This window comes from Genypterus blacodes, unplaced genomic scaffold, assembly GCF_046128005.1.
Source record: "Genypterus blacodes isolate CSIRO-AG114 ecotype Tasmania unplaced genomic scaffold, CSIRO-AGI_Gbla_v1 ptg000158l_1, whole genome shotgun sequence".
NCBI classification, from domain to species: domain Eukaryota; kingdom Metazoa; phylum Chordata; class Actinopteri; order Ophidiiformes; family Ophidiidae; genus Genypterus; species Genypterus blacodes.
The window spans coordinates 1,665,001-1,685,000 of record NW_027466959.1 but is presented as its reverse complement, the minus strand read 5'-3'; the positions used below and the strand labels follow the sequence as shown (position 1 = coordinate 1,685,000).

The following is a 20,000-nucleotide window of genomic DNA, read 5'->3' as shown; positions in this document are numbered from 1 at the left end:
CTTATAAAATAATCTTCACATCGTCACACTTCCAACAGGTCAGAGTGAGCTGCTGCATTAGCACACAGCTGATCTGAACACACACACACACACACACACACACACTCACACACACCGATTCAAACTGCTAATTGAATTTCATGGGCTCTCTTTGTCACCGTCTGTTACTGTTGTAGCGCTCCGTGACTGTGTGTGTGAGTGTGTGTGTGGAGGAGGGGGGGGCTAATAGACAAGCCTATATACTGCTGAACAATAGGGCTCCTCCACTGGCGGGTGGGGGGGCCGTCCAGATCAAGGCCTTTAGAGCTCATGAATTCATTACGGCTGCTTTCTGGCCCGAGGAGGCGCATTGCCTCGTCTTTATTGCACTGAAATGAGCAATAAAAGAGGCTTAGGGAGGTGACGGGGGGGTGACAGGAGTGAGGGGGGGGGGGTTCAGGAAGAGAAGAGAGAAAGTTTTGTGCAGCAGGAGATGGAAGAGAAAGCTGGTGAATGTGGAGAATAGAGAGCGACTGGTGTGCTAATCTGACATCCATCTGCTGCTGTGTGACAACACAACAGCTCACTAAATGTTTGTGGACAGGGGCTTTGTCACGCCGCCCCCCCCACCCCCCAGCCCCCAGCCCCCAGCACCCCCCACCCCAGCACCCGCACCCCCCAGCACCCGCTACCCCAGAACCCATGACCCCAGCAGCCAGCCCACGGGGCCACAAAGAGACCTGAAAGCAGCCAGGGGCCCTAAATACTCAAGAATGAGATCACAACAATAAATGAGTCTGTCTGTCTGTCTGTCTGTCTGCCTGTCTGCCTGTCTGCCTGCCTGCCTGCCTGCCTGCCTGCCTGCCTGCCTGTCTGTCTGTCTGTCTGTCTGTCTGTCTGTCCGCCCGTCCGCCCGTCCGCCCGTCCGTCTGTCTGTCTGTCTGTCTGCCTGTCTTGCTGCTCTGTGTATATCAGAGTGCAGCAGAGTGAAAGTGATTCTTGTTGGTGTTTGTTCTCACAGCAGGAGGTGAGACAGACAGAATGAGAGTGAGACACTCAAACTTTAGGCTGATGCTCCCAAAATCAGCCTGTTTGTATTCAGCTACAAAAACACATCCGCCTCTCCATCATCATCATCTTCATCACGCTTCATCTCCTTCCTCCTGCACCACAACACAAACATCAGGTCAAATTACTTCACACACACAATCACAGTCTCACAGGCTCACAACTTATCATTCAACCCAGGTATTCAGAAGTAGCAGTAAGAGCATCATCATCATCATCATCATCATCATCACCAAAACAATGCAGCAGCTTTTCACGCTCAGATGAGAAGAAAAGTTTGAAATACAGCGTGTGTGTGTGTATGTGTGTGTATGTGTGTGTGTCTGTATGTTTCTGTGTGTGTGTGTGTGTGTGTATGTGTGTGTGCTTGTCTGTGTGTGTGCATGCGTGTGAGAGTGTGCATGTCTGTGTGCGTGAGTGTGTGTCTGTGTCTGTGTATGTGTGTGTCTGTGTGTGCGCGTGTGCGCCTGTGTGTATGTGTGTGCGTGTCTGTGTGCATGAGTGTGTGTCTGTGTCTGTGTGTGTGTCTGTATGTGTCTGTGTGTGTGTGTGTGTGTCTGTGTTTGTGTGCATGTCTGTGTGGGTTTGTCTATGTCTGTGTGTGTGTGTGTCTGTGTCTGTGTGTGTGTCTGTATGTGTCTGTGTGTGTGTGCATGTCTGTGTGGGTTTGTCTATGTGTGTGTGTGCGTGTCTGTGTGTTGGTGTGTGTGTGTATGTGTGTGTGTGTGTGAATGTGTGTGTGTGTTTGTGTTTGTGTGTGTGTGTGTGTCTGTGTGTCTGTGTGTGTCTGTGTGTGTGTGTATCATAGATTATATTCACAGCAGGAGGCTGTAATGACTCGTCTAAAAGCAGCAGCCTGCAGGAAAAATACAAACACTGTCTGCCTGCCTGCCTGCCTGCCTGCCTGCCTGCCTGCCTGCCTACCTGCCTGCCTGCCTGCCTGTCTGTCTGTCTGTCTGTCTGTCTGCCTGCCTGCCTGCCTGCCTGCCTGTCTGTCTGTCTTTCCTCGTGTGGAGAGGATCAGTACTGCAACGAGTCCACTTTCAGGGGAAGCTCCGCCTCGTAACCTAGCGCACCTGAGACGAGCTTAGACCTCCCTAATGTCGATATAAGATCCTACTTACACACGTGTATCATACCTCTAAACCACTGAACACACACACTGAACACACACACTTTGATGCTGTAGGATAATCACCATTAGACAGAATGGTTGTAATTAAAACATCACTGATGATTTCTGTTTTGATTGTTTAAATTCAGCTCAGTTTAGCAGCATCCTACCCTTTAAAATGTGTGTGTGTGTGTGTGTGTGTGTGTGTGTGTGTGTGTGTGAGAGAGTGTGTCTCACACAAACTACACTATTCTTTCAGTTTTTCAATTTACGGACCATTTCCCTCCAATACTCACTCTACCTCTTTATCCTCCATCACATCTCTCTCTCTCACCAGGCGGGCGAGGGAGAGCAACTCCCCACCCCTGCTGTGCTCAGGCAATAAGATTCATCGATACATAAGAATGATTTAGAGAGATGGAGACAGAGAGAGAGAAAGACAGAGAGAGGAAGACAGAGGAGATAGAGAGAGAGAGAGAGAGAGACACAGAGAGAGAGAGAGAGAGAGAGAGAGAGAGAGAGAGAGAGAGAGAGAGACAGAGACAGAGACAGAGAGACAGAGAGACAGAGAGACAGAGAGACAGAGAAAGAGAGAAAGAGAAAGAGACAGAGAAGGACAGAGAGAGAGAGAGAGAGAGACAGAGACAGAGACAGAGAAAGACAGAGAGAGAGCGAGAGAGAGAGAGAGAGAGAGAGAGAGACACAGAGAGAGAGAGAGACACAGAGAGAGAGAGAGAGAGAGAGAGAGAGAGAGAGAGAGAGAGAGACAGACAGACAGACAGACAGACAGACAGACAGACAGACAGATAGAGAGAGAGAGAGAGAGACAGAGACAGAGAAAAATGCGCCCTGGACCCAATCTGGAAGAGGGTTCCACAAGAGAGGAGCCTGATAACTAAAGGCTCCCATTCTACTTTAGGAGATACTAGGAACCACAAGTCCGCCTGCATTCCGGGAGCGCAGTGTTCTAGAGGGGTAATAGGGTCCTATGAGCACTTTCAGGTATTGTGAGCGCTTTAAGGTCCTATGAGCTTTTTAAGGCGGTATGAGCTCATTAAAGTATGATTACCATACCATTAAGAGCTCTGAGGTGGAGCAAGAGGACTTTTAATTATTTTCTGGACTTTAAAGGGAAGCCAGTGCAGCGAAGCTAAGATGGGAGGAACAAGATCTGCTCTCAGTTTCTGACAACACACTGCACTCTGGACCAGCTGGAGAGTCTTATTAGAGAGTCGGGGAGGCAGTAGCTCAGTGGGTAGAGCTTGCGTGTCATCCACATAGCAACGAAACTTTATGGAGTGTTCCCAAATAATTGTACCTGAAGGGAGAAGATGTAAATTGATGGAATTGGTCCAAGCACTGAACCTTGAGAAATTCCGTGCTTAACATTCGTGTCATGGAAGATTCATTAACATGTACAAACTGAAATCGATCTGATAAATAGAATTTAAACCAGTTTAATACAGTTCCTCTAATGCCAAATAGATGCTCTAGCCTCAGTAATAGATTGTGGTGGTCAATTGTGTCAAATGTTTTTATTATTATTAATAATAAGGACACGCACAGAGAGAAGTTCCTTTGTCTGATGCAGTTGGAAGGTCATTTGTGACTGTGGTGGCTCTAATTCCACACTCTACAACCTCCAATACGTAGAAATTCACACAGCTGACTGGTGGCTGCTTTCTGGAGGATCTTGGAGAGAAAGGGAAGGTTAGATATAGGCCTGTAGCAGCCAGGTTGAAATTGGGTCTAAGATGATTTAGACGGTCAGATGTTCTGCCCAGATGTTTGGCCTTGTGTCGGCTCACATTATTGTACTTTTCTGGTCCAAGAACTCTAATGTTGTTCCTGTGATTTTACACACACACACACACTTTGTGTATATAATAAAAGAATAAAAGCCTCTGATGGGTCTATTGGACATCAGCAGGAAACAGTAACAGCCTTAAGTGGCTTTAAGACCTACTTCAGTGTGTGTGCGTGCATGTGAGTGTGTGTGTGTGTGTGTGTGTGTGTGTATGTGTGTGTGTATGTGTGTGTGTGTGTGTGTGTGTGTGTGTTGCTAATGTTGTGGGGGTGCTGTTTGTTTCACCATATGGGACTCTTACACACACACACACACACACACACACACACACACACATCATTCAATTCATACCCTCTATTATGCTGCATGAATGTGTGCGTGTGTGTTTGTGAGAGTGTGTGTGTGTGTGTGTGAGTGTTCCGAGTGATGAACCAACAGATTTAAGGGGAAGCAGACTACAGCTCCTCAAAAGTCCAAAAGGACTGAAGTCACTACAGATCAGGGACGTCAGATGTTGCATCCCTGCAGATGTTCAGCTTTACTCACACCAGGATGTAAAAGTCCAGGTCAGCGGATGCTGACTCAAAGACACAACCACAGAGATGGAGGCAGTGTTACCTGGCAGGTGGCCTGAGGTCTACTCAGATGACTTCAGGGGTTTCTTCCATACTGAGGCTGCAGCTTTGTGTTAGTTTGTGATTTCACAGAAGTCAAACTGTATTGCAGAGCTTATTGATTGATAAGTAGTGAGCCTGTCAATAGAACAGAACGAACGAAGTAGAGTTTCACATGACTGTTTGAACCCGACAGGACCCTTTATTACTAATTAAATAAATTAGATCTAATGTCAGAACCTGGTGTCAGTCCAGATCTCTCAGACGCACGCACACATTTTTGTTTTCACAGAATGGGTCAGGATCAGAATGCAACATTCCATTTTATTGGCTGTTCAAACTCAAGACGAGGCACTCTGATTGGTCGGTATCCATTAGATGTGCTATTGCTCTATTGCTGGAGACCAAACAGTATGAAGAACTCAGGCGAGGTTTGTGTGACCAAATAACTCTGTACATTTACTTCACTATTCACTTTTGAACTTCTGCTACTTTGATCTTTAATATTATTTTCAATTAGGAAAGTTTTGAATTTTCCTTGACGTCCTTTGCGAAGAAAAATTTAAGTTTTTCCTGCCCAGCTGGAAACATTTAGATTCACTTTTTACATTAATACATCAGATCAATGTGAGTGATTCCATTATTTTTTCTGTCTGTCTTCAGCTTCTTCAACAAATATGGAAAGATACAAATCTGTTCGTTGTGAATGTTTTACTGCTGATAAATTATCTGGTGGAAAAGTAAACGCAGCACTTTTCCACTGTGTTACTAATAAATATCCTGTAACTGTGTGAGTACTCCTGCTTAGGTACACTCAGCTTCTGCTTCTCAATGATCGCAAGTAGCGATAAGGAGGACAAAGGTCAGAGGTTAAGGCTTGTTGTTGCTTGTCCCTTCGCCGCCTCCTCCACCTGTGGAGCTGCCTCACGCACGTGACTCAACGCGGAAGCGGAAATAGAGCAGCGAGCTGCCAACAGCTGAGCACTGACAAAGATCCTCTATCTTTCTAAGGAGTCACTCAGTGTATTAACAACGGAAGCTGCCAAAACGTCTAATGAAACCTAGAGATTCGTTTCTACCCTGAACTTAAAATATGATAAACCTACTGTTTCCATGGCGACATTTACGTGTAACTCAGCACCGCAAAAAAGTCAATACACATTTACTGTGTTATACAGTCCAGATGAGAACTATAATGGGGAATTATAATCATTCAAATGCTCGATAACACTGTATATACTGAAGATATATATTGACAATTTTTACATTTTGATTCATTTCTACTTGAAGTGTCAACATTTCGACGATTACAAAATCTTTTAAAAGGAATCTCAGGGTTGAAGTTAAAATATCTTATGTTATATTACATCTTTGCTCTCTGAAATGTTTTCTTTCTGTATATTACGACTTTATTCTAGTAACATGTCGACCATTTTCTATAAAAACTCCTCTTTATTTTTTTATTCTGTCATTTACGCCCCACCTTGGCAGTTTTGTGGCTTTGTGTGTAAAGTGATCGGAGTGAGACCTCTCTTCTCTCCGCTCTCACAGCAGCTAGCGGCACAGCTAATCCTGCTAACAGCTAACGGCTAGCTGCTAGCTGCTAGTGGCGCTATGATGGCGGAGCTGGTGCAGGGACAGGCCTCCATGAGCCAGCCGGGGCTGAAGTCAGACGGCCTGGCCGATGCTTTACAGAGGGCCCGCCAGGTAACAACAACACCGGGGCTCAGCACACACCCGCTCCCCGCCGAACCGGGCCGTTTAGACCGAGCTAAAGCACTTTTATTCGGATTCTGCCGTGTTGTGCTGTTGCTACTCCTAACTTAACTTACACACACACATACACACGCGCGCGCACACACACACCTACACTAGCATGCTAACTAGCTAACCGAGTTGAGTGTGTGACTTATGTCCGGTTTTGCACACTTTTTCCGGTCTGACAGCCCCGTAAACTCCCGCTAAACTCCGTCCCACAGTTTTTCGGGACTTCGCGCAGCTGTCAGGCCGAGCGGAGCGCACAGGCAGCGGACAGAGAGAGAGACACAAGTTTGGCCACACGTGTCACCCAGGCAGTCAGAGAGACAGACAGGCAACCTGTTAGTGTGCGCAGGTTCGAACCCGAACCGAGAAGACCGGCACACACACACAGGGACACCCCCGTAAAGAGTAAGACAGACAGACCCCCACACAGGCTGTTAACTGTAAGTTAGACTGGAAGTAGGCTGCTGTTATGCAACACACACACACACAGCCATTTACAGAGAGACAGACAGGCACGGGGTGAAAGACAGGAGGCCGGTCCGGCTCTTATGGACAGACAGATAAGCAGAGGGAGAAGCCGTAACTGTGTCTTCTTCATATGGATACAGAAAGACAGACAGGCAGGAGCTGTGTCTGCTTCCAATGGACAGACAGACAGGCAGCGAGACAGATTAAGCCGTGTGTAGCTCTGAATGGACAGAGAAAGACCATTAGAGACAGACAGAAACACGCATGGCTACAGAGAGATTAAGACACGGACCAGCAGGTAGAGAGACAGACAGGTAGACAGACAGGTGTTTGGATGAGAACAGTGTCTGAGGCCGTGTTTTCAGATTTTGATTGATTTTGGAATGAGGTGAGCTGCAGGTGTTTGACCTGTGTCACCACGTCACATGACCCCTGTGTCTGCAGCCATATTGGAAACATCAAAATACACACACACACACACTCACACACACATATCGGTGTGTCTAAAGCAGGTCGATCCAATATTTCCTGTATATGTGTTCTGATTCTGTTTAATGTGGCAACATTCTTTATGGTTGCATGGAGCCAAGAATACAAGATGGCGACTGCAAGTAAAGCAACATCCACAGCAGTCCAGGTAAACTCTGTGTACGCATGGAAACGGTCTTTGTCTTGGCGTTTCCTCCGCCTGTCTACACGGCGACGCCTGTAAATGCATGGTTTCCCTCCCGCTGGCGTCCAGGTAACAGTCGGGTACAGACCGACGCCGCTCCGTCCTGATCCAACATGGCGGCTCTCTGCTGGTCACCGTCCACACAGCAGCTGTGATTGTGAAGCCTTTGGGCTCTGTGCTCGTGTCGGACATGAAGATCATTCTAACAACAAACTGGAGTAAAGACCACGACTCACTCAGACCCACAAACTGTGATATGGATTCAGATCAAACCAAAGAAAGTGTAAATGAAGAAAGAAGACGCCAGATCAGCTCCTCCTCCTCACTCAGCACCCAAGCAGTGCAGAGAACGCAAGACCTGAGGGCTAATCAATCAAGATATATAGATCAAATATACAGATCAATACGCCCGGTCCGACAACACACACACACACACACACACACACTTCAGAGCCTACATTGCCGCTATTGCGACATCCCCTCTGGCTGGGCGCTGTGTTATTCTTCAGTCATATGAGTCATATCCCTCGTCTCCGTCACGTCTCCGTGTTTGAAGCAGTCACAGTTGTTTGCGTCTTTACAATCGTCTGTCCTCCAACTTACTTTATTCAGCTTAGCATTAATGCTAGCTAACTATAGCATTAGCTAGCATGTGAACACTAGCTATTGTTTGTTTTGCACCTAGCAGCCTCCTCGTGCATCGTGATGTTTCTCATGCTTCTTCACCCATAGTAGTGTCTGTTGTCAGCCCGATGCTTTGGTCAACCAGTGGCAGCACTATGCAGCTGGAGAACCAATTTGGAGTCACAACACCAGAGAACGTTTGGTTCTCTGTTCATTTGTGACGTGGTGCTGCTGTTCATCACCGTCTTTTGCCTCTGTGTGCGTTTCCTCATTGGTAGGCCTCCTCTGGGATCATGTTCACTCTAAGAGCCACACACACTCAGTTGAGTCTGTGCATGTGGACCACCCGTCGGGAGGCACGGTGACCCGTCAGGAGTAACAGCGAGAGTCACAGTTGTTGCCTTGTTTGGTGTTAAAATGATCTTCATGTCCCACACGAGCACAAAGACCAAAGGCTTTACGATCACAGCTGCTGCCGTGTGGACGGTGACCAGTTCAGTGCCGTGATCGGCCTTGCAGAGAGCCGCCATGTTGGACCAGGAGGGAGCGGCGCCTGTCTGTGCCAGACTGTTGCCTGCACGCCAGCAGGAGCGAAACCATTTGTTTACAGGCGTCGCCTTGTGGACGAAGATCATTTTCATACCTACACAGAGTTCAAACTGAGTTTAGCTGCTTGTGTTAGCATAATGCTAGTGGACTGTGTGCATTGACTATGACTTTGACATCACAACTCATCCTAGCTATCTGACCTGTAGGTAGCCTAGCATAGCTGCTAGTTTGTTAGCATCATGTTAGCACTTATTAACACTAATTCTGCACTTTCCCTCATCGTTTGTTGCTGCTGCTCTTTCTTTGCCGCTGGTTTGAAGCCCACATTGCACCCAAAGTAGAAGTGAAGTGTCCTTGTATTTGTCACTTTGGCCCAGGAGGAGAAGATTCTGCTGCAGGTCTCAGTCTGGTGTTTTTGTGCTGGTCTAGGTCCTGTTGCAGGTCCTGTAGTATGAAGGAAGCTCAGCAGACCTCTGCCTTGTTTAACGTGTGAACTGGTTTGACAAAATCTAAACCTGCAATCTGGCCTAATCCATATCAGGACGTCGTAATCAACAGACTTTGTCAACGGCGGCCATCTTAATGGGTCGGCATGTGCGCTCCCATAGAAAGGGGCGGGGGCTCTCGTGCAGATACATGTTGCAAATCAGAGGTGTGTGTGTGTGTGTGTGTGTGTGTGTGTGTGTGTGTGTGTGTGTGTGTGTGTGTGTGTGTGTGTGTGTGTGTGTGTGTGTGTGTGTGTGTGTGTGTGTGTGTGTGTGTGTGTGTGTGTGTGTGTGTGTGTGTGTGTGTGTGTGTGTGAGATCCTGCAGGTACGGTGATATTGTTTTACAAAGGCGGAGCTTTATATTCCTGACCCACTAAGCTCAACATCTGCTGCTCTGGACCAGGCTAGCTGTGCGGCATAAGTATCCGTGGCGACAGAGAGAGATCAGAAGTGAAGCAGCTTCATGACATGGAAACATCAGACTGGAGCCTGAACTCGACTAAATAACCCTTGAATCTGGCTTCATAGTCCAGGCCTCAGGTCTTGCAGCAGGTCTTGGTGTTGGTGCAGGTCTTGGTGCAGGCCTGGTTGTTCAGGCATTTGTTCAGGCTCAGGTCTAGTATTGGTCTTGATCTGGTATTTACATTCACATTGGTTTAAACTTTAGTTATCAGTTCAGCTATGAGTGAGATATGATATGAAACATGTTTGGAATCAGTTTCACAGTGAAGTCACTCTGATTCATGATTATGAATCTGAATGAAGTCCAGTTTACATTAGAATCCTGTGTGTGTGTGTGTAAGGGCTCACAGCTGAATCAGGAACCTGCTACTCTCTTCTTCTCTGTGTCTCAGAGTCAAAGGTTCTTCCCTGCCTGCCCTTTATCTGAGTGTGTATTGTGTTGGTGTGTATTTGTGTGTGTTGCATTAGTGTGTGTGCTCCAGTGAAGGTGACCTTGTGCTATTCACTCTGTGAAAACACCAGATGCTTGTGCCAGAGTCCTGTCTCAATCTGTCTGTCTCTCTCTCTCCCTCTCTGTCTCTGTCTCTCTGTCTCTCTCGCTGTCTCTCTCTCCCCCTCTGTCTCTCTCTCTCAGATGGCAGTGAAGATGGGAGGTGACTCCATGTCTCACCTGAACAGCTCCTCAGGGAATGTCGAGCCGTCGCTTTATTTCTCTGGTCAGAAACGAGCAGGAGAGGACGGAGGTGAGGAAAGACTTCCTGTTGTTTTTCACAGGAAAGGCGTGGTATTATTTTAGGATCCAAATCCATTATTTTAAAAGGTTTTATTTTGAAAGGTGAGCAGGAAGTGTGGTTTAATTCTCAGTACCCTCAAACGAGAAGTTTGTAAAGAAACAAGAGCTCGAACCCAAACGTCATGTTTCCATCTTCTTGTGTCCTGAATGCCACAGAAAACTCCAACATGATCTGGTTTGTGTCCTCTGATCCTTTATGATCTAAAGACGACTTGATCCAGGTTTCTGAGTTTAGTCTGAATAAGGACCTGAGCTGCGTGCGACTTCCCATCAGAAAAAAACAAACCTGTCCCATGATGTTTACTGTATTTATAATAATGTTTTGCATGTTCCGCAGCGTGTTCCTTCTGTTTACCTTTCTGATGATCCCGTATTCTGCAGCACAGTGCCACAGACTGACAGGAGGCTCTGGCTTCGTATGGGAACATACCTGTTAACACTTAGCCATTTCAAACACATAATAGAACTTTACAGAGCTTCGATGTTTGATGTGATATGAATTTTATCTTGTTCTTCACCCCAGGAGGCGGGATTTGTATCTACACTACATCCTGTCACACCACAATTCATTTGACCTTTGCTGCAGTTGTTTTAACTAAAATTGCTGTCCACATATATAAACAATTACCAATCATTTTTCGGTGCAAGCATTTCATATATTGAAAAGTGTTACCTCTACCGATTGATTATCTAATCGTGTCAAAGAAAACCCTTTGTTAGAACTTCAACAAAATTTAAAATGAACACCAGTTTATGAACAATAACTTTGCTCATTGCTTTCGCTTTGCGAAAAGGAAACTATGCCCCCTGCTGGTGTGGAGGTCATGTGAAGGAAACACACCTCACTTCCCTTTTGTGTCTGTGGGGCCCGGGTGCGACGCAGCGGTCGAGCCGTCGCCAGCAGAATAAACCTGAACACACCCGCATGTGTCTGAACTCAGTGTCGACCTCTGACTCGTCTTTGTGTTTCTGTTGTCATGACGACGCAGCCAAATGAAACAGTGATTGGATGTTTGCGTCTAATGTGTTTCTCTCTCTCTCTTTCTCAGCAGGTAACCAGCTAACTGCCATGAGCCATCAGAGGTAACACACACACACACACACACGCCGGGATAGAAAAGTGTTATAGATCTGTAGGCCTGCAGTCTGAATCAACATAATCACTTATTGACACACATGTGACCACGATATTAACAGGGGGGTGTGTGTGTGTGTGCGCGTGTGTTTGCTTGCCTGTGTGCGTGTGTGCGTGTTTGCTTGCCTGTGTGCGTGCGTATTGCAGGGTAATCACAGAAGATTACAAAGTCCCTGATAGGATGGTCGGCTTCAGTAAGTACAACATTTGACCTCTAACCTCTGTGCTGTGATGAACATGTGTGCAGGTTTTGGCCAATCAGATTTCAGTGAATAACAGTTTTGGTGAAGGTTTAACTTAAAGCCAGCAAACCAGCACAGTGTGCTCAGGTCATGTTAAGCATGGTAAAAGCAAGCTCATTGTCTCCACTCCTTGTTTCCTCTCCTTGTTTCCTCTCTTGTCCACCCTTCAGTCATTGGCAGAGGAGGAGAACAGATCACCAGGATCCAGTTGGAGTCAGGCTGCAAAATCCAGATAGCTTCTGGTGAGTTTGTCTGTGTCTGACTTCCTGTCTGCCTGTATTTCTCTCTCTATCTACCTGATTGCAACTGTTCTAGTGTTACATTTTAAAAAACTTGTATATGTGTCTGTTTGTGTGTGAGCAGACAGTGGAGGTCTCATGGAGCGGCCATGTTCCCTCACTGGAACTCCAGAGAGCATCGAGTGAGTTTCTACTTCCTACCATATTCATCTGACCCCTCTTCTACCTGACGATGTGTTGTCACTGCTCAAACCGTGTGTGTGTTTACAGACAGGCAAAGCGGCTTCTGGTCCAGATTGTGGAGCGTTGTAGAAATGGTCCAGGTTTCCATGGTGATGGGGAGGGTGGGGCCTCTGTCCAGGAAATGCTGATCCCTGCTAGTAAGGTGGGGCTGGTGATTGGCCGAGGAGGGGACACCATCAAACAGCTGCAGGTACACTTCTGATGCTTCTCACCTAACTAATTGATACCAACTGGTCCGGTGTTCCACAGGGCTCTGTACTGGGTCCAATATTCTTTAATTTACATGCATCCACAAATTTGATGAGCAGTATTCCACTCTCATGCTGATGAGACTAGGCTGTAAACCCAGATCATCATCACTGACACTACAGAACATCTTAGTCAGTTTTGAGTGTGTGTGTGTGTGTGTGTGTCAGGAGCGTGCAGGGGTGAAGATGATGATGATCCAGGATGGTCCGATGCCAACAGGAGCCGATAAACCTCTGCGAATCTCTGGAGATCCGTATAAAATTCAGGTATAAACACACACACACACACACACACACATTAGCTGATTGATGAGTGAAGTGACATCTGTTATCAAGTACACGTATTAAACTTCATCATGTTGTGTCTTTAAGGTTTTTTTTCTTTCCCCATTCTGAGGTTGATGATTTACACTTTCTCCTTTGCTTGTGTCCATGTGACTCAGTGTGTGCATGGGCCGTACATCTTACAGTGATGTAGGGCCCATGGAGACCTTCAGACATCGTACATGTCGACAATTTCATTATTTTGATTTGCATAGTGCAACGCAAATGTCTTTCGTTTTTTTTTTTCTTCAAACATTCGACCAGTTGACACATGACTCAGCGCAGCATAGAGGACGGAAGAGGAAGTGAAACTTTACCTGATGGTCACATTCACAAGCTCTGAACACCTTAATGAGCATGAATGTGACCATCAGATGAGTGGTTGAATGAAGTGTTTCCTGTATGTGTGTGTGGGCGTGGAGGAGGTGAGTTAAAGGTGCTGTGTTCCTCCTTTTCCTTCTGCAGGCAGCGAGGGAGCTGGTGCTGGAGGTGATCAGGGAGAAGGACGGAGACTTCAGAGCTGGACGCAACGACTTCACTGCCCGCCTGGGAGGAACCAGTCTGGATGTACGATACACACACACACGCAAACACACACACACACACACAGTATCAGACAAGCTTTTACCCAAAATCCTCTCCCTCCCAGGTTCCTGTTCCTCGGTTTGCTGTTGGCATCGTAATTGGCAGGAACGGAGAAATGATCAAGAAGATACAGAATGATGCTGGAGTCCGAATCCAGTTTAAAGCAGGTCAGTTGAAAGTAAATCCAGGTTAGAGCAGCTCAGTCACACTGAATCAGTTTACATCAGATTGGTGTTGACCCATTTTTCACCTTTGACCTCTTTTTTTTATCTCTTTCAGATGATGGCATCAGCCCAGAACGTGTTGCCATGGTAATGGGTCAGCCTGACCGCTGTCAGCATGCTGTCCACCTCATCAACGACCTCATCCAGACTGCACAGGTACACAAATAACACACTTAAACAAACACACACACATGCAAACAGTGTTTTTCATCCTCATAATCTGTCTCTCTCTCTATGTGTGTGTGAAGGAGCGGGACGGGTTTGGCTCTGCCCTGCGGGGGAGCAGGGTCAGAGGTCGCAGTGACTGGACCATGGGCTCTCCTGGCCCCCTACAGGAAGTGACCTACACCATTCCTGCTGATAAATGCGGTCTCGTCATTGGCAAAGGTGAGGACACTGATTTACTACAGAATATCTCTGATCTCTAACATGTGTGTGCATGTGCGTGTGCGTGTGTGTGAGGTCAAGAAGGTCAGGCAACAGCATCCTAAATAAAAGCAGCAGAGCAACAGAAATGTCAAGTGTTGAGTGTTTAGAGCCATATGGTGCTTCTGTGTGTGTGTGAGAGTGTGTGTGCTTGTGTCTGGTGCTCTATTGTTTGTCCCCGCATTGTGTTGTATAATATCCTGACTAATTGAGGTAAAGCTTCCAGCCATTATGAAAGGCCACACACACATTCACAGTAAATCTTCATCAGTTAATTCCCTGCTTAGTTGTAATTCATGATTTCTCTGTAATGAAACCATAACATAACATCAGAAAAGTGTGAAAGATAAAAACACAACGATTCAAGATAGAGATCAAACATGCATGGAAAACTGAATGCAAACAAACAAATGACACACAGAGGTTTTAAAAGATATAAACATGAGGTTTGACATAAAGCCATGCAGAGAGCAGAGAGGCTACCTGCTCTAAAAGCCTCCTCCTCTAATGGGCTCTTCATTTGGTTAACAATGGGTTAATGACCTCAGTAGTCTGAGCTGCACGAGGGGGAGGGGGTGGAAGAGGGAGGGGGAGGGGGCTACAGTTGTCTACTGGAGATGATGTGGGTGTAGGAACACGAGCTGCAGCCTGATGATGTAATGGAGGCAAGTCTGACAGGAACATCTCCACAAAGCAGAAGATACAAAGGTCCTCCTAGTTCAGACCAGATTCTCCCTTAAGCTCATAGATGGAGTTTGGTGACTCATTGGGCCACCCGGGGACCACAAGGGAGGAGCGGCTGGTTGGAGACTTAGGGCCTGGTGGTGGCAGAGCAGAGTGAGGGAGCTTAAACCTAAATGAGGGAGTTCAGATACGTGGCGGCCATTTTGGATGCTGTACACTGATTGGAATGCGATATAGAATATGAGGACTTAATGATGTGAGACACTGCAGGGCTCAGTGCGAGGGGAGATGGCCTGCAGCTGTGGGGTCCAGAGGAGAGACTGAGGGACAGAAGTCAAGTAGACGGCAATGAAATCACCTCATGTCCTGACGTCATTCATTGATCCTCCAAACAATAGTGTGTAACAACATAAAGCAGCTGATTGGACGTTACTACATGGCGCTGTGTGTGTTTGTTTGCAGGCGGGGAAACCATCAAGAGCATCAACCAGCAGTCTGGGGCTCACGTTGAGCTGCAGAGGAACCCGCCCCCCTCTACCGACCCAAACACCCGGGTCTTCACCATCAGAGGCACCGCCCAGCAGATGGACCTCGCCCGCCAGCTCATCGATGACAAGATCGGGGTACGCAAAACAAATGCACCTCCATACAAATGTTGGACTGCTCCCCTCCATGTTTGGTTACTAAATGAAGTCCTTACCTCTGCAGGGTTCAGGTATTATGAGCAACGGAGGGTTTGGCTTCAGTCCCTTCGCTCAGGGTCCTGCTACTCACCAGAAGTAAGACACACACACACACACACACACACACAATAACTAACACAGCTGTCAGTAATGTGTGTCCTCTAGAACATCCTTCTCTGCAATCATCATCACCTTCCCTAGAAGCTTTGGTGACCATGATCACCTTGTGTGTGTGTGTGTGTGTGTTCTGACTGATCTTCTGCTTTGCCGTGTGCAGCTGTGGCAGCGGTCAAACCTTCCTGACTGGAGTTTGGGGAAACACGTACCAGACAAGCTGGCAGAACCCTGGACAGCAGGACCCTGGTAACACACACATACACTCACACACACGCTTGACACACTCACACGCATGCACACACACACTCGCACACACAGAGCTCATACAGTGTCAGTGTAATTTGCCATTAAACAGGTGTGTGTATGTGTGTGTAGGTCACAGTATGGCTCAGACAGGACAGATGGATTACTCTAAAGCATGGGAGCAGTACTATAAGAAGCTAGGTAACCACAGACACATACACACGCTAACAACACAGAGGGAGGAGTTATCAGTGAAGTTAAACAGCTGGAGCCTTTTGTCTTTATGACTTCTGATCAGTGTGAGAACTCAGCAGAGATCAGATGAAAACACTCCACCACTGTCTGGAGTCACACTAACCTAACCACACACACACACACACACACACTCTCTATCCCCACCATCACCAGTCGACCTTCTCGCTGTTAAGTTTACGCTGCTGCTACGTGTGTGTGTGTGTGTGTAGGTCAGCAGAACCAACCTCAGAGCCTGATGACGGACTACAGTAAGGCCTGGGAAGACTACTACAAGAAACAGAGTAAGACACCTGCCTGCCTGCCTGTCTGTCACTTTCTGTCTGTCTGCTTCTGTCTTTCTAACTGTGCTCGTGTGTGTGTGTGTGTAGGTCAGTCGTCTCAGCAGAGTTCAGCGCCAGACTACACTGCAGCGTTAGCAGAATACTACAGACAGCAGCCCTACCTGTGGAACGCCGCCCAGATACAGGTGCGCGCGCACACACACACACACACACACACACACACACACACACACACACACACACACACACACACACACACACACACACACACACACACACACACACAGAGATGAGGGTGGGCTGCGGCGATGTGCGTCAGTGTCTCCTGCTTCGGAGGCGACACTCTCCAGCCGCTCACATGAACCTGGACCTCCGTTTAGGTCCCCTGGCCCCTCATGTTCCTGCTGTGCCTGCCGATTTGACTCGATGTCCTCTCTTCTCTCCGCAGGACCACTAGAGGCTCCTCCCTCCCCGGCCAGGCCCATGATGGTCGTCGGCGGCAACTGAATCGGGGTTCCCTAGCAACGCTCTGCCGCTTCCTCCTTCCTTTTGTAGAGAAAAAACAAACTAAGGATTAACGGAAAAATCACGAACTCTTTTCTTTCTGTTTTTTAACCTACAGAGTCGATATTTTGTCGAGCAGATAATTTTTCGGACAGTCTCTCTCCGATGCGGTTTTTCTTTTGTTTTTTATCAAACTTGAACTTAAAGATGTATCAGTGTGGCTTTGAACAAAAATCCAGTATAATCTATATTTTTAGTTGTGTTTTCCAGTAAAGTGGCGTGAAGCTTAGCAGTCTTGATAAGAGAATCAGACGACGATGATGATGATGATGACGACGATGATGATGCTTGTGTTTATGCGTCGACTCTCAGTTGTTCTTTTTATTTTGGCGTAGAAATGTTTTAATAGCGTCAGATGGAAATGTCCCGTTTTAGCGTCGGAGCAAAGCTGTTTTATTTGACCTGTTAGCGCCATCTGGAGGTGTGATGACGCCCCGTGTGTTCCTTTGGTTGATGATGGTTCTTATTCTCGTATCTTCAGTGATTCTTTATTTTTACGATGTCACCATGAATAAAACAGGACTTGTGTTAGCGTCTCGTCAAGGCCGACCTCTCTGTGGTCCGACTCCTTCGCCTCAAAGTCGTGACTCTCTCACGTTACTGTCGTTACTCACTTCTGCGCTTGTGCTGTGGATTAACTTTTAACACAAAAACATTTGAAGCTGATCTATGAAATCATGGACTCTGTTAGCGCTGTGTTAGCTCCGTGCTAAATGTGTTAGCTCCGTGCTAAATGTGTTAGCGCCGTGCTAACTGTGTTAGAGTGGTGTGTGTGTGTGTGCGTGTGTTAGCTGCGTTAGCGTGTGGGCCCACAGAGAGGTTCAGTCTTGCCTTGACGGTTGTTTAGTTGAATATTAATTCTGCTTGTATGTTTGACGATGATGAGGAAGATGATGATGCTCTATTTAAATCTGTTATTGAGTTTGTGGTTTCTGTATATTTCCACTCTGGCGGTGCTCTCCAGTTTAAATGTACGTTGTTATCCTGTTCAAATGATATATTGTTGTTTAATTCACGTGTTTGCAAAGAGAAGCTGTGTTATTTTCTCAAGACTGCTAGGCTACCTGTCTCTCCTCCCCCACCTGTCTCTCCTCCCCCGTCTATCTCTCCTCCCCGTCTGTCTGTCTGCCCGGAACGCCCTGTCAACACCCCCCAGCGGGATTTGTCCCAAGTTTTGATTTTTTTTCAACACACCTGTCTTTGGACCAGAACACGTGGACCGTTAGCACGTTAGCATGGCAGGCGTGTTGAAGACTCCTAGCGCCTGTTAGCATTTAGCACGAAGAGTCTGAGGCAGGCGAGGAGAGCTTCACTCAGCACAGGAGGGGAGGGTGGCCCAGAGGCTCCACCCATATTCTGACCACAAGGAGGTGATTGGTCACTTAGTCCATCTCTGTAGAGTTTCTTCTTCACTTCCTGTATGTAGGTGATGTGGTTCCTCCCAGTTCTTCCATTTTGGCTACAGACTTCTGGACCACCGCCTTTTGGTCTGAAGACGGGTGGGAGTCCCACTGCTGTTTGGACCTGGACTGGGTCTGACCCAGTGACCAGCTGTCTGAAGGCCTTTTCACAGCTTCATAGCTCATAATCTGAAGCTCCGCCCCCTCTCATGAAGTTTGGGGCAAATTATTTTTTTAGAAATGTGGAGGATTTAAATGCGACATTCTGAACATGGTAGATATAAATGCATTTGTTTTATATTTAGACGTGAGAAAGCCCTCAGTCGGTCCAGCAGCAGGCCTGGAGCCACAGGCCACGCCCCCTCCTGTTCACATCTGACTCCTCCCACCGCCTCACCTCACAGGTGACGGGGGGCTTTTGGTTTCATGGTTTCTGTTGTTTTTCTAACTGTAACCTACAGATTTTTCTATTAGATTCTATTGACAGAGTTGTGTATGAACCCGAGCCACGAGACTGTCAGTGGCAGAGCAAGAGGAAGATGATGATTAACATGAGGGCTAATAAACAGGCTCATTCTTTCTGACTGTGTCTGTCTGCATACAGAGTCGCTGTTTCTGTCTTGCACCTTAAACACCAGAACACCAAACATTCATGACCTCCACCTCTGAACACTGTTCCTCTGTAAGTTGTATCATTGTGTAGATGTTTGTGCTTCTCTTCAGGTCTGTAGGTCTTTGACTGGACCCTTATGGATCCATGAACACGGCTTAAAGTCTCCTCCTGTAGAGCTCCTCTACATGAAGCTAGAAGTTTAGTTACATACTAACATGTTGACATCTGACCTTGGACCCTGGACCCAACCTCAGGCCTCCTGCCTGAACTGTACAAAGCACCTAGCAACCATATTGGCTCATTCTAATGTGTTTAATAAGCTGAATGATCAGTGGTTGATCACTGATGGTTGTGGAGTCCCTGATCATTGTAACGTCTAAAAGCTTCTGGTCACCTGTAAATGCCCAAACAACCATCTAGCAACATCTCAGCAGAACAGTGGAGTGTCTATGTGAAATGGTTCCATTCCTTGATTCTGTTGTAGATTACAGTGGAATGTTCCTAGTGAAATGCTGCTGATAGCTGATTGGCTGATCCAAGTCACAGGATGTGATGTCACTGCTGCTCTTTGTGTCCTGACATGGAAAGTGGGATTTATTATTTATTCATGTTCCCAGAGCGCAGACAGATGGTCTGACTGCCGGCCTGATGTCATCGGTCATTAAAGACATTACTGTAACTACACACACACACACACACCGAGAGCACTCCTGGGGGAGACGGGAGACAGAGACAGAGTGAGGACGGATGGACGGGTGAGGAAGGTGTCGGGCCTGAAACTGGTGGAGCTTCATGGATCCCCACACACTGATCTTAGTGACCAGCAGCTCCTGATGTGGATCCACCCATTCAGTCTGCTGCACGCCTCATTTTAACTTAAACATATTCTACATTTTCAATTCACAACTTCAAAGTGCACAAAATAAAGCTCAGTGGAGATTTGGTGACTTTTTGTATTTTACTGACTAAGGCTTGTCTGATCTGCTGCCCAAATAAGATGAGGGGCTTTTATTCTGAAAGTCCAGAGAGCGAGAGAGAAAACTGTGTCTGTTTGACTGTGCACGTGTCTTTCAATGTGTGTGTGTGCATGTG

General features: G+C 47.0%; 1 protein-coding gene across 2 annotated transcripts; it reads left to right on the top strand.

Annotated features, from left to right (window-relative positions):
* The first annotated feature begins 6,163 nt into the window (after positions 1 to 6,163).
* On the top strand, positions 6,164 to 18,876 carry LOC143013817 (far upstream element-binding protein 3-like). 2 transcript variants are annotated; one of them, XM_076167506.1, is made up of 18 exons: positions 6,164 to 6,289; positions 10,244 to 10,352; positions 11,455 to 11,485; positions 11,685 to 11,731; positions 11,950 to 12,021; positions 12,143 to 12,200; positions 12,289 to 12,451; positions 12,678 to 12,776; positions 13,299 to 13,400; positions 13,483 to 13,585; positions 13,698 to 13,798; positions 13,891 to 14,029; positions 15,215 to 15,375; positions 15,461 to 15,531; positions 15,713 to 15,798; positions 16,260 to 16,331; positions 16,419 to 16,516; positions 16,780 to 18,876. In XM_076167506.1, exons 1-18 carry the CDS (start codon positions 6,197 to 6,199, stop codon positions 16,786 to 16,788), a joined length of 1,614 nt encoding a protein of 537 aa, XP_076023621.1. In that variant the 5' UTR covers positions 6,164 to 6,196; the 3' UTR covers positions 16,789 to 18,876. The 2 variants fall into 2 exon arrangements, with proteins under 2 accessions (XP_076023621.1, XP_076023620.1); XM_076167505.1 differs by having other exon boundaries at positions 11,452 to 11,485.
* The last annotated feature ends 1,124 nt before the right edge of the window (positions 18,877 to 20,000 follow it).

Bases quoted from the DNA above. Each gene is read 5' to 3' on its own strand.
- LOC143013817 (XM_076167505.1), top strand. From the start codon at position 6,197: ATGATGGCGGAGCTGGTGCAGGGACAGGCCTCCATGAGCCAGCCGGGG. The intron at 12,201-12,288 runs GTGAGTTTCTAC...GTGTGTTTACAG, and splicing joins GGAACTCCAGAGAGCATCGA to ACAGGCAAAGCGGCTTCTGG. The intron at 15,532-15,712 runs GTAAGACACACA...TGCCGTGTGCAG, and splicing joins GGTCCTGCTACTCACCAGAA to CTGTGGCAGCGGTCAAACCT.